Below are 14,077 nucleotides of genomic sequence, written 5' to 3'. Positions count from 1 at the left end.
TAAATAGTATAGATAAATCACAATGTTGAAAGCATTAGGCCAAAAACTTACTTAAAAAATTGTATTTGCAATGTGAAAATTTACAGCTTATTGATTACTTTGCTTGAAATTCTCTGACGACTTCGCTAGAACAAAGATTTTCTTGCACCATTTTATAATAAAAACATGAACGAAACACTTACGAATCACGAATTCTAAATAAATAAATAACTTATAGCAGAGATATAATGATATTACGGTCACAAAAGTAAATAAACATCAGCTGAAATAAATCACTGGCACTGACCAAAATTAAGACCTCTAGCATGCAGATTAACTATTTATTTACATCCGAAGTTGATTTCAACAGTTTTCAGAGTATCAAAACAACATTATACAATGTTAGATAAACCTCTGACAATATACAACCTCGAGAAAAACAATACCAAACACTAAACTCCAGAAATATATGATGACAGATCATATCCAGGGTGTTCTGGACAGTCAAGGTCCAATTGTAAAAGAATCTGATTGTTTTTGTAAATCAATGAGATCCTACTGGGCCTGTCTATTTGTTTCTGTGGTTAGTTAACAAACTAATAACTAGATAAAGCTAAGTAGCTTTACTACAATGTGATGTAATATTTTCTGGTCAGGATGAGTATTATCAGATAATAACAGTCTATAGTGTTATATTAATATTTTCTCATCAGAAGGTTTATAAACACGTAGTTCCCAAAGTTTTAGGAAAATAGCTAATTTTGGAATTACTATTGCTTGAAATGTATGAAACATTGAAAGGCAGTTGGGTTCAAATTTTATCCAATGTTTTTATTTTTTATGGTAAGAATAATGTCTTTAGTAGGTGCAGCCTTTAGCAGTGATCAGACCAAATATGAAAGAAGTCAAATATTTCGAGGTTTTTCAAGTATCACAGAGCAAGCAGTTGGTGTATTGAAGCAGCAAACTTGGCAGTTAGGTTTGTTTGTATCTTAACAAGGTATCAAATGCATTAAGACAATATATCTTTTTACAAACTACAGTCTTTTTTACCCTGTCTTTAGCTTTGACAATGAGTATGCAGTAATAATAATAATAAATTCTTTATTGTATTTTTTACAATTTTGTTGCAAGTGTCATATTCTTCCTAGCCATTCATACACATTGAAGCTCACTCAAACATACATACACCTCTCAACAATCATGCAAACAATCACACTCTCAACACCAGAATATCGGGTAGGGGGGTTACTAATTGTCCCAGCGGTATTGAAAAAACTCCTCAATCGTGTAAAAGGCACTAGACACCAAAAGATGCTTTAAACAAGTCTTGAAAAGATTTAGGTTTTGATTTTTGATGCATTCAGGAAGGCAATTGATTACTTTGACACCAACTTGAGATGGCAGCCGTTCAAAGGCTGTACTTCTGTGTTGTTGAATTCTGTAGTTGTCCCTACCTCTAGTATCATATGAGTGAACATCCCTGCCTTGAGTCAAAGTGCACCTTGACCTGCAGTACAGAGCGACCTCCAAGATATAGAGGGAGGGTAAAGTCAATAATCTAAACTCCCTAAATGCTTCTCTACACGACTCTCTTGTTTTCAATTTCAAGATGGTTCTGACAGCTCTTTTCTGAAGTCTAAATACCCTTTCCAGCTTGTATTTAGAGCAGCTACCCCAAAGTCTGATTCCGTACTCCAAGTGAGTATGGACCAAGCCAAAATAGGCTGTTCTTAAGAGTTCAAGGGAGCAGAATTGTGCTAGGTTACGCAAAGCATAAATGCAGTGTGACCATCATAAGGTTCTTTACAAGATTATTCAGTCTTCATAACATCATCAAATAAAATTTAAAAATTACAAATACAATGTATGTATACGACAAAGTAACAGAAAAACAAAAACGTAATATGCCTACTTAACTGATTGCTAGTGTGTTTCTGTATATGGTGACCAGTATGTACAGTCTTGTATAAAAAGTGACTATGATAGTCCACTTTAACATGTTCCCCGTAGTAAAACGTACCATATGCTACAACAATAAAACAATATTTTCACTTTACTTATTTTACTGTATATTTAATGTTATACTATGGATTTGATTATCTGGAATTCAGTTAATCAAAGTTTCAGGGCTTCCAGGAATTGTGGTGAAGCATTCAATCTTCACTGGCTCACAATTCAAAACTTTTTTGCCGCAGCGTATCCTTGAGATGTCTCAAAACTTCAAGGTAGTAATCCTTCATGATAGTCCAGTCCTCTGGAGCGTATTTGTGGTGTATTACACCTTTTGTAGTAAAAAATACTGCCTTGATTTCACTTCAAACTTGCCAAGCCTTTTTCGGGCGCTGGATTCCAGACCGATGATTGGTTTGTTGTTTTGTGACTGTAGGTGTAAACTCATGTCACATTTGCAGCAATAATTTTTTTGAGGTTAATGGTCATGGTTTTGTATAAGTCTTGTGCAGCTTTAAAACACTGCTTATTCCTGCTTATCTTTAGTGAGAATTTTTAGGACAAATTTCACAACCACTTGTTTCAAACTCAAGTCCTTGGACAAAATTTCAGCAACAGTGGTTTTTTGTATACCCAAATCTTCTTCCGAATCATACATTGTTAACAGATAGTATGATCTCTACGTAAACATGTTTGATGTTTTTGGGGTTTACATTAATAAAGGCCGACCAGATTGTTGGAGATAACTTTCAACTCAATTGTGGCCATTTATTAAACAGTTGAACCACAGATTCATGGTAGTCAGGGACATGATTCTCCCTGAAAGGCTTGTGGTTCATTTGAGTCTTCTCCACACACATTTTCCAGAGTTTGACGAAAATTTGATGAAACTGATCTTCATGTCTTGTCTTTTTTTGAGATAACATATCTGACAAAGGCTTGAGGAGCACACGCACTGAACATTGACTGACAGCAGACTTATTAAAGGTATAAATGAGAGCTATTCTCAGTGTAAGCAAGAGAGTACACAGATAGTGCATGTGGAATCTGATAACAGTAGCTTTCATAGGTAAGGAGGAATTGTTGAGTATCAATACTTTACTGAGATACTTTACTGACGGTCCGCAAGTATCCACAACAAGGAACTCACAGCTTTAATGCTAAAATTAGACTCAGAATGATGTCAATGTGGATGTCAGCAGTGACTGCAATTGATGGTACATGAAGTACTTTAGGGATAAATTGGATAATCCCAAAAAAATTGGAATAGTTTGTAAATTTTTTATTACTAGATAAGTAATCTTTTTATTTTGGAACTTTCTTTTCAACCACTATTTAGAAGAGATATAATTAAGGAAATATAACAAAATACAAATCATGTAATTGTGTTAGCAATCCATACAAGCCACATAATCATAAACAAATATCCCAAACTTTTATAGTATAAAACATTTCCTGTGTTAAAGTGAAAGACTGCATCATGTAAAATAAAACAGCTAATTAATTAAGGTAGGATATATAATAAACATAAAATGCAAAAATTTGTTTATTTTCTTTTCATATACATTTTAGTGTAAAGTGGACATTTTTTATATAAAATATCAGTCTTTTAACTTTATTCTAATAATTAATCAATTAGTGTGTAACATACTAAAATACAAAAAGTGGATATACACATATAAAAAAATTAAGTAACAAAATAAGGAGTCAAAAACATATCAACCAGAAACTTAATACAAACAATACAATGGGCCACTGTCATATTGTTCCCTGTAAAATAGAGAAGTAGTTTAACAATTTATTACATAATATTAATCTTGTGTAAAAACCTGTTATATAAAAATTAACTATATTGTTCTTTTTATTAATAACTTATTTATAAAGGAAGAAGTTCTATAGCTAGGTCAAAGTATTTAGTCACATGTGCAATGTTTTCTCTTATTTCAACCCCAGTTAACTGATAACATAATATAGCCACTCCCTTGGGGGTAAACTACTGCATTTCATTTGTGAGATGACTGAATTGATAAACATATAATGCTAACTCTTAATTGTCATGTGTAGTGAGATCTAAGTACAGTTCAGTGTAACATCCTTTGGTAAATTTAGCCATACCATCACTTTGGTCTGCATCTTCCTTAACTGAGGATGGAACATAAACCACTGAACTTTAATTGAACCATACTTTAATAGAATCGATCTACACCAGAATGGCTTCTTGAGCATCTTAATAGATAGTGTTATGAAAAATTTAAAAGTTAAAACTCAGTACCTTTGTGTATGGTGTACACAAAATATAGTTTAAATCACTTTAATGAAGAATCAGAATTATTTAAAACTGGAAGCTACACAGAAGACCGCTTAGAGAGAGAAGGATTGCGAGGAGGGTCGAATGAAACGAAGTGAGGGGGATGTTTGGATGGACCGAAGCAACTGCAGGAGCACACACTCAGCTGGTCATAGTCATCGTCTACCACTCCTGGGTTAGCGTGGCCTGCCAGTAGCTTCCCGTTAAGAGCTAGAACCTCACCGTCCAGTGTCAACACATGATGGGAGGCTGACTGTAGTTCATTGTCTTCCCTCCGAACATCCTCGGCATTCCTGCACAGAGCAAAGGGTTGTTTACAATGCTTGTGAAAACCTGGACCAAGGATTGTAACAATCCTCAAGTATATTATGCAACAGCTAACTATCATAATTTGATCAGAGCGTTATAGTATCATAGTTAATTATTCACATCTATTTCACCCTTTCAAGCCAGCAGTGAAATATCCTTGATATTTTTACAACTAAGTCCTTAAGATGTGTACCTAACATTCATTTTCATTTGTGTGATAAAGAATCCAGAAGGGATTTTTTTATATGTTACCTAGAGCAAAAGATTTCTTATCTCAAGATATCCTCTATCTGTAGGATAACCCTAATCTGAGGGTTATCCTCTACACCTAATCTCAGAATCAACCATGAACTGATCAAGGTCTCCATGGCCTTAGGATCTCTCCTGGAAAAAAGTGGTATTGATCCAATGTCATACTGTACCAAAGTCTGCCTGATTTCATCTTCCTTGTATCAAGCCTCTGAGCTTAGGCTCACATTTCTCTATGGGCTATACATTCTCAATATATATTCACCAAGGTCTTACTGACCTAAGGATCGCACCTGCAGTGTTTCTTTCTTGACCTTTACTTGCACAATGGTCTCTCTAGTTTAGGTATATTTCTAGAACCAAGATATCCCTTAATGTTTCATTCCCTTGCACCAGGTCCTCTAAGACCTCGGGATATTTCATTCACTCCCCACAGATTCTCTCCTATAGCAATTTTTTCCTATCCTAGGAATTTTTCCTGTACCAAGATATTCCCTAATGTCGCTCTTCTTGCTATAAGGATCTCTTCTGAACAAGGTTCTTCTTTACCTCAAGATCTCTTGTAAATCAAGTTTTTCTGACATCAAAATATCTCTAACTCTTATAGATTTCTTCTTCATTTTTTGGATTTTTCTTAAACTAGTTTTTCCTCTGACTTCAGGATTTCTCCCCTTCCAGTTTCTATTTTATCCCAAAAATATATCTTGCACTTATGTTTCCCTGAGCTCAGTTTTTAAACTAGATATGACCTCTCTGATTTAAGAATCTCCCCTGCATCATTGTATCATTCATGTAATAGGATATTCCTTTACATATTATCTGCACACAACCTCAGAATCAAGCATGCAGCAAGATCTACATGACCTTGATCTCCCCTCCTCCATCAGGATTTCTTTAATCTTGGGGTTTCCCTAGTACAAAGGTCTCTCTACCTCACAATGTTTCCTGCACCTAGTTCTCCTTAAACTGAAGATTTTATACATCAGGATATTTCTGATGTCTTTCCACTAAGATCTCCTAAATCTCAAGATTTCATCAGTACAGGATCTTGTAATCTTTATATAATTAGAATCTCCATGACCTCTGGATTACTTTTGCACCATGGTGTCCAATCTTAGAATCTCTACTTCAGCAGGGTTACCAGACAACATGGTCTCTGAGTCTTTATCCTAAACTCAATTATGTGTTTTGGAATGTAAATATTTGTAAGAGTATTATCTTTGTTTACTCCTGTAATATTCCAAGTGGTCAGTGTAAAAATTCACTTGCTGTGGGATTTTACGGTCTGTACCAATAAATATTCTTCTTGTAGAACACTCATACAAATATTTCTTAGATTTTTTTATGAATGATGAGCACAATCATGATAGTTCATATTGGCAGAGATGTGTTTTGCAACTGAGTGCAGGGCAATAGGTAGTCTAGATATCAATGTAAAACAGATAAAATATTTAGTTTATAACACTGTGTTTTAAAAATAAAAATTATAACATTTCTTCTATAAACCTGCTAAACATCATGGAAAGTAATAAACACTTCTAATTTTTACAATACTGAATTAGCAAGACAAACGATTTCACAGAAGCTTAATGTTTTTAATCTGTAGTATTACTAACATTTTTTATTTTATGAATAGACTCTAAAAATTTCTTCAGTGTTAAACATATATTCGTTTGGCAATGAGAGCATGTCAAAGTTAATAACTCCAAAAATAAGAAATCTTAACACACTCTATATCCAAATGTACCGTGTAATGTAATAATTACAGTAGGCCTATTAAATTGTAACTCACATTGTCATGAACCTGAGGACCAGCAGGTTGATGCTTGCAGCAACTATGGCGAGTCCAAACAGGATGAAAACAAGACTCAAAGCCACATATCCTGGCTTGTTGATGAGAGCTTGATCATTCTAAAACAAGTTTTGAAGAGAACTGATATTAGAAGAGATTCTTTCCGTAAAATTGAGCACTAAGCACTTATATTGAATAATTGGATAAAGCATAATTTAATAGATTTACTGTAATTAATGAAACATTAGTAAAACAAGCCATTGTGAAATGAACACAACTACATAAAATGTTGTCTCTCTTTCTCTAGCTCTCAGAGTGATTGAATAAAGAAGGTTTGAATTGGATGATAAACAAATGGAAGAAAATTACTGAAGAAAATGGGATGGACAGAGCATGGATCTCATGTATGGATTTTATATTAATTTTGCATCTTAAAATATCAAATGTAGCTCAAGACTATCTAGTTGGATATATATACCCATACCAGTGTTTGCATTTAATTGATTGTAAAATTTGGGGTTGTGCTCTGTAAAATGTATTAAAATTCCCCACGTTGAAGTTTAATAGGCTAAACATTTAGTGGAGTGTCCCACACCAGTTGATGACTAAACCAGAGACCTGCGTTTGTGTGCGACCGTCTGTATGTACATTACGTTTCAAATTAGTTGAAAACGCAGAGGGTGAAATTTGGTGTGAAAATCCACTTGTACTTACTACCTCTATATCGAAATCGCAATGGGAGTCACTCTCTAGGGCGGAATGTTGTCCATTGTGGAGTGAACGCAAAAACTTTCACACTAACCCAAAGTCTGGCTTTTACTTAATCTTATAGTGTCAAGACTAAAGGAATACTCCCAAATATTTGCAGCTTTTGGGGACGATTGTAACAGTGTATGATATGAAACATTTGCAAGGAATAGTCGATTATAGTTCCAATCAATTTCAAAGATTTGTAAATTTACAATTGCACTACAATTTTTTCAATATAGGATCTAAGTAGAAACCTGGGGGGTGTTCCAGTTCTTAATTTGTAGTTGTAAACACATGAGTATTCTGAAAAATTGTCAAAAGCTTAAGTTAAGTTTTAATTAAATATATCTGCAAGTAATAGGTATTTTTGTTCCTAACTTTAAATGTAGTCTGCAATCACCTGGAGGGCGACGTAGTCTCCGAATCCGATGGTGGTGAGAGTGACGAAGCAATAATAGAAACTGTCGAAGTAGCTCCAGCCCTCATAGCGTGAGAATACGGCGGCCCCCGTGGTGATGATCACAGAGGACAACATTCCTGTAGCCATCATCAGATTGATCTCCGTGGCTTCAGTCTGGGAGCACCGCAGATACATCTTGGCCCGACGGATCACCACCGAGGCGAACTTGTTGAGACGCTCTCCGATACTCTGGAACATCACCAGGCCCAGGGGGATTCCCACCATAGCGTAGGCCATGCAAAACGCCTTTCCTCCGATTGTGACAGGTGTCGAGTGGCCATATCCTGTATCAGTAAGATAGCACTCAACAAAATACCCAACATGGAATGGAATGATCCACTTAGCTCACTGTTCATCGTACACAATTATTTGACTCTGTGAAATTGAGACCTGTCAAAGCGCAAAGTTCCTGATAAGCATTTGGGTCACATCTTTAAATAATTTACTAAAATAGCCACCAGGAGTCTCCAACGTAGACCTTTGATAGGAATTCTACTAGGCGGAACATGACCAACAGAGCTGCAAGGACGATGTGGAGTCAACCGTCTATGAAGGTCCGTCGAGCTATGTGTTGTATGGGAAGTAGTAAATTACGAGATTTTTGTCAAATCAGCATATTTTCACGATAAAACGTTGGAAACTGATTAAAAGTAATATTTTATTATGCTAAATATCTCTCTCTACATTTATGTATTCAATGGTAAATGCCGCAAAGCTGTAGGCCTCTAATCAATCATTGCAACATCGGATGATATATCCAGTAAAGAAATATTTAGCTTTGTGGGTTTAAATAAATTTTTACTTAACGAAACCTATATTCTTTTTCAATATACACAAATTTTGGATTTTAAAATCTTAATTCTTACGCTTACATAACCGGTATTAAGACTACCATTAAGAGTTTCCTGTTAATTAAGATTTGAATTGTGTTCGAAACTTTTCGATGCAATTTGAATCCAGATCGCGATTTCTTAAATAACTAATTGAAAATTTTATTTTAGTTTGAATTAAATTGTTCTCAAAGGTGGTTTCCCTGACAAATCAATTTATGTTTGCTGTTGTGAAGGGACAACAATGCCAAAAGAAATGTCTAGAGGTCGACATATTTATTTTGTACTGGTTATTTAAATACTATTATAGTTTTTTACTAAAGAAGTAAACGTATTTATGGAAAATGAATAAAACTAGTTCAGGATTTACCATTACACGGGCTGATAGGGGCCGCACAAGATGCCACATGTATATACAGGGTGTAAAAAGTCCTGCCTGGGCTTGATAATTCCCGAACGCCAACAGGCAAAACAATAAAATTTAGTAACATCATTACTCCACCCATGAATCTACTGTTTGAAGTAACTACAATTTTTTTTGTCATGTCAGGGGGATAGCCCTGGAGGAGTCGGAAGGAAATCCCAAATAAGAGCATAGCTCGTGTAGAATATCAAATTAAAGGTCTTTATTAGTAGAGTACAATGCCATAAATCTGAGCTCAAAAGGTTCACTCTTCAAAAAATTACGCTGGTTTAAAGTTTGAAACTTATTACAATATAGGTCATGTCCTAGATGGCTTAACAATATTGTCTTTACAATTGTTCTCGAACTCCTTGTTGACCATCTTTTATTGGTTATGAAGAGGGAGGGAATCGTAATAAAAATTTTGGCCTAAGGCCTCAAAATATGTAAATCCGTCACTCAACACAACTTTGACTGACCTATCATAGCGAGGACAACCGTGGCAAAGTAGAAAGCTCCTGCGAACTTCCACTGCGGCCCCGCTTTGTGTGGCTTGTTCTCTATTATCACGATCTCGATCATCTTGTAGTCCTCTTGCGAGATGTTGTACTTGCCCAGCAGTTTATCTCTCAGATCTACAAAACAGAGTACATCATTCAATAAATCTTTCAAAGTCAGTGACTCAGATTGCCTCTTTTAATATAACCGTGTCTGTATACATTTGTTGATATTTATTATTGTAGATAAGGTAGGAGTACATCAGACCACGTGTCTATACAGGCTTCTACAGGTTTTGAGGCTATGGGCGTTATCTGAACCACGTTCTGCCGGGATATAGTTCATTCCATTGTCCAAAAAGCTGCCTCCATCTACACAAGAAATACTACAGGTTGCATTTCATTCTTCCAGGAAGGTTGTTGGGCCTCTGTTTGCCTCACGCTGTTTCAAGGCAATGGATGTATCTTTAACCGCATCCTGTCCATCTACTGAAGGGACGTAACATCATCGAACATTAAGTTCATTTGGCCAATAACGCAGTTCGATGCTTAAATATTTCCCTGATTAATAGGTTTCACTAATGCTCCCCAAAATCCCATAGAGGTATGCACCATCATTGAATTCTATCTACGTGGAGGTAAAGTCTTATACAAAATTTCAAGCCTACAAGCAAATACTTTCTTGAGATAAGTCCTAGTTAAACTTCCCTAACACTCACCCAATATCAATAGAGGGACCATCTTCCATCATCTTACTTGATGTTATCTACGTAGAAATGAAGCGCTGAACACATTTTCAAGTCTATGTCTCAATTAGTTCTAAATATATCTTGCAGACACAGACAGAAGAGAGATTTTCAGCCCTCCCGAGTGACGAGCTTTTCTGACGCTTAGCCAACAAGTTAACAAAATAACTATTTATTTTACATTGGCAACATTATAATTATCTGCTTTGTAGTATGGAGTTTATAAGTTGGCATCGCATACTCTATCCAGGTAAACGGGACTTCGGATAATATACGGTTTGGTTAATGGGAACTCCGGATAATATACGGTTTGGTTAATGGGGACTTTTGATAATTTATTCTCTAACACTTTGAAATGCAAATTGCACATTGCATTCACTCACCCTGGAGAAACTCCCATCGCTTGCGTTCCGTCTCAGATTCCAGAGAGTCGAACACTGCTGCCCCGACCAACAGGTAGGTGAACGTGCAGACGACGAGAGACAGCGTGCGCACATTTTGTCTCTTCATCTGGAAACAAAACACTTGTAGTTCTTAAATATTGTTACTTACACCGAATCAAAGATTTTTGTACGGTTTCATAATGATCCATTGTTTTATCTTGATTGAAATGAATCAAACTTCAGTTCATTCCAGGCCTAGGGATAATATCAGATTACATTATACTGTATGCTAAAAAGTGTGAAAGGGATACTTTTATCAAAATAATGAGAACTTTTAAAAGCCTATTTCTTAATACTTTATTTATACTAATTAGTTAAAGGACTCTAAATTAAAATGCCGATAACTATACACGCATGCCATATTCAAAAGTTATTTATCTTTTCCTCAATCGTTTTCTAATCATTCATAGTTTTTCGGTGAACTACCACTCTGGAATGAACTCTGGTCTTAATGCTCAGTATTCTGTTGATAATAATAAGTTTTTGTGAAGAAGAATTTCTGCGTATTTAACAACTACGTTAGTTTACAGATTTTCATGAAAAAGAAATATTTTGGAGCACAAAAATGTGTCATTTTCAATCTTGTATTACAACACATTAATGTAAATAAATTTATTAAAAATTTATATATTTATATAAGAAAATTTTTGAAAATGTTCCCATTCAGTAGCTGGCCACTATATAAATATAATAAACTGTATGCGGAGTGTTAAAATATAAAAACGGCTTAATACTTTATAATGATATAACAAGGACTCAGTCTCGATACGTAACCTAAACCTTGAGTCATTTATTAAATTGTCAGCAACACGCACGCTATAGAAAAAAGGAATATCTTGTATCACCTACATGGAATTTCCTTTAAAAACTTCTGTTAACTACACTTTATTTGACCTAATACATAATGTTACCTACACCTACACCCTATCATCAGTAATACTTTGTCGCATCTCTACACCTATTGTCACCTGCACCTAGCGAATTGTGATCTTTAGTGATACTTTGTCGCATCTCTACACCTATTGTCACCTGCACCTAGCGAATTGTGATCTTTAGTGATACTTTGTCGCATCTCTACACCTATTGTCACCTGCACCTAGCGAATTGTGTCATTTAAACCTTTGTCACGTACCCCTATTATCTCTACTCCTAGATGCACTAATGTATTGTAATACCTGCATCTTATCTGCAATAACAAATTTTATTAACTACATCCTATCAATCCTAATACCTCGTGTATAAACTACAAGTATATTATCACTAACACTTTGTGACTTCTAGATCCTATCTGCAGTGACATATTGTTTCATGTATATCCTATAGTCATTGTCACATACAGTCTATCAACCCTAATACCTCGTGTGTAAACTACGAGTATATTATCACTAACAATATGTGACTCCTAGATCATATCTGCAGTGACACCATGTTTCATCTATACCCTATCGTCCGTGTCATCTTGTGTCACCTACTGTCCATCAACCCTAATACCTCGTGTATAAACTATGAGTATATTATCACTAACAATATGTGACCCCTAGATTCTATCTGCAGTGACACCTTATTTCATCTATATCTTTGTCATCCTGTGTCGCTTATAACCTATCAACACTAACATGTGTTTCCAACACCCTACTTGCATTGGTAAACTGTGTCACTTTCACTTTGTGATGTACGAGTTAAGAAATTAGAAATGTCAAATGACTGCTGTCAATAGTAACGCCTATACAAAAATAGAGTACTTAAAAATGTATGCGTTTTAAATTAATTTATTTTTATAAAAGATGGTACCATTTAACGTTAATAATTTCATATAGTCAGACTAGTAAGAAATATTTCCATAACATTAAAAATTACAAGCTGCGAATTTTTTTAGTTGAATTTACGAATATTTTATAAATATTGCATTTATTTCAACTAAAATATTGTATTAAAAATTGAAACCATCTACGAAATATCTACGTCTGCAAAAAATATTTTGGTGAAATTATAGGCATATCAAAACAGTACCTGAGATTATGCTAACTGTACTATTTGATTTCAGTTATGAAACCCGACCATCCTCATTAGAAATTGGACGGAGTTGACCCACTGACTCGAATATACTTTGTTTACGATCTGAGGAAGGAAGTCAGATTTCCGCCGATGTCTGTTTATTAATACGGTCTCAAGTATTGCTCTGGAGCCTATTTTCGGTCCAAGACCAACAAACCGATGCTAACTCATGTGAAGTGTACAGACGCAATGCCCTGGCACGAGGCCTAGTGTTTAGATGCAGTACTTACGTTTATAAACGAACTGCCATTCTCTGTAGAACCCACTTTGGCCGGTCTAACAATCCGTCTTGCACATAATACTGCGGCAGCGGCGCGGATCGTAGGCTACAATATTGATTGCATGCGCGAGTTTCAGGAGAACGCGACTGTGGCGCTCACACAATTCGTCCTTAAATTGTACACTTATTTTTGCGCTCTATCTTTTTAAATTGATAACATGTATATACTGTGATGACATAAATATAATAATTCATGTCTAACTATTGTGACAAGCGTATGGATGTACTCGACATTGAAATAGTGTTGAATAATGTATAGTCATATCCAAAGGAATCTATTCTAAAGCAAGGGGGATGAAACACATATAACCAAATTCCTTTAAGATTTTGACTGATTAAATAAATCTTCAGATAAAATAATATTGGATACTAAAATATGGTTCATAGTTTGATTTATATCCATATTAACATAAAACTACCTACTAATATCTAACTTCTAAACAGTTTCAAACAATATCAACTTCTAAAATTGAAGTTGTATTTTAAGGTTACGTATTTTGATGAACAAATGAATATTCATACATATAAATAAGTTTTTTTTAGTAAACTACCTTACTGAACTATACGAATTAGCTTTAGGTTTTAACTAAACATTTTGAAAGTATTTTTCATAGCTAAAACAATAAAATTATTAATAGAATTTATACCAACAACACAACGCTTTAGCAAGCGCCTTGATTGAAAGAGTGATTTAAATTTATGTTTTTGAAATTATTTATTTAACAATATTAGTAATGTGGTATGAGAATAGGTTACATTTCATTGGTTATATAAACCGTGCGAGTAATAAATGTTATTTTCGAATGAGAATAATAACATAAGTAATATTATGTAAACCTTTAAATATTTCCCTTTGCTGTTAGTTATAATTTGGGTTCGTGTCAATGAGCTTATATTTAATCCACTTAAAACCCACTACCCACAGCGAGTTCATGCTTTGGCCAAAATACAAGCAATGTAGAGTAGTAGTTCAGAAAACAGTTTTATTCTTAGACTTCAATAGTAAACTTGATATAGCCGTGA

The 14,077-nt window shown here is 34.8% G+C and overlaps 1 protein-coding gene across 1 annotated transcript; it reads right to left on the bottom strand.

Annotated features, from left to right (window-relative positions):
- Positions 1-3,518: 3,518 nt before the first annotated feature.
- LOC124352688 (two pore potassium channel protein sup-9) lies at positions 3,519-13,113 on the bottom strand. Its single transcript, XM_046802282.1, has 6 exons — positions 13,005-13,113; positions 10,660-10,786; positions 9,513-9,668; positions 7,741-8,084; positions 6,591-6,709; positions 3,519-4,533 (listed from the first exon to the last, which is right to left on the bottom strand). Exons 2-6 carry the CDS (start codon positions 10,784-10,786, stop codon positions 4,278-4,280), a joined length of 1,002 nt encoding a protein of 333 aa, XP_046658238.1. The 5' UTR covers positions 13,005-13,113; the 3' UTR covers positions 3,519-4,277.
- Positions 13,114-14,077: the final 964 nt, after the last annotated feature.

This window comes from Homalodisca vitripennis, chromosome 1 (assembly GCF_021130785.1).
Source record: "Homalodisca vitripennis isolate AUS2020 chromosome 1, UT_GWSS_2.1, whole genome shotgun sequence".
Lineage (NCBI taxonomy): Eukaryota > Metazoa > Arthropoda > Insecta > Hemiptera > Cicadellidae > Homalodisca > Homalodisca vitripennis.
The sequence above is the reverse complement of the archived record's forward strand: the minus strand, read 5'-3'. Positions and strand labels throughout refer to the sequence as shown.

Coding starts and splice junctions, on each gene's coding strand:
- LOC124352688 (XM_046802282.1), bottom strand. CDS start 10,786: ATGAAGAGACAAAATGTGCGCACGCTGTCTCTCGTCGTCTGCACGTTC. Junction 9,669..10,659: donor GCGATGGGAGTTTCTCCAGG/GTGAGTGAATGC, acceptor TCTGTTTTGTAG/ATCTGAGAGATAAACTGCTG. Junction 6,710..7,740: donor GAGACTACGTCGCCCTCCAG/GTGATTGCAGAC, acceptor AACTTGTTTTAG/AATGATCAAGCTCTCATCAA.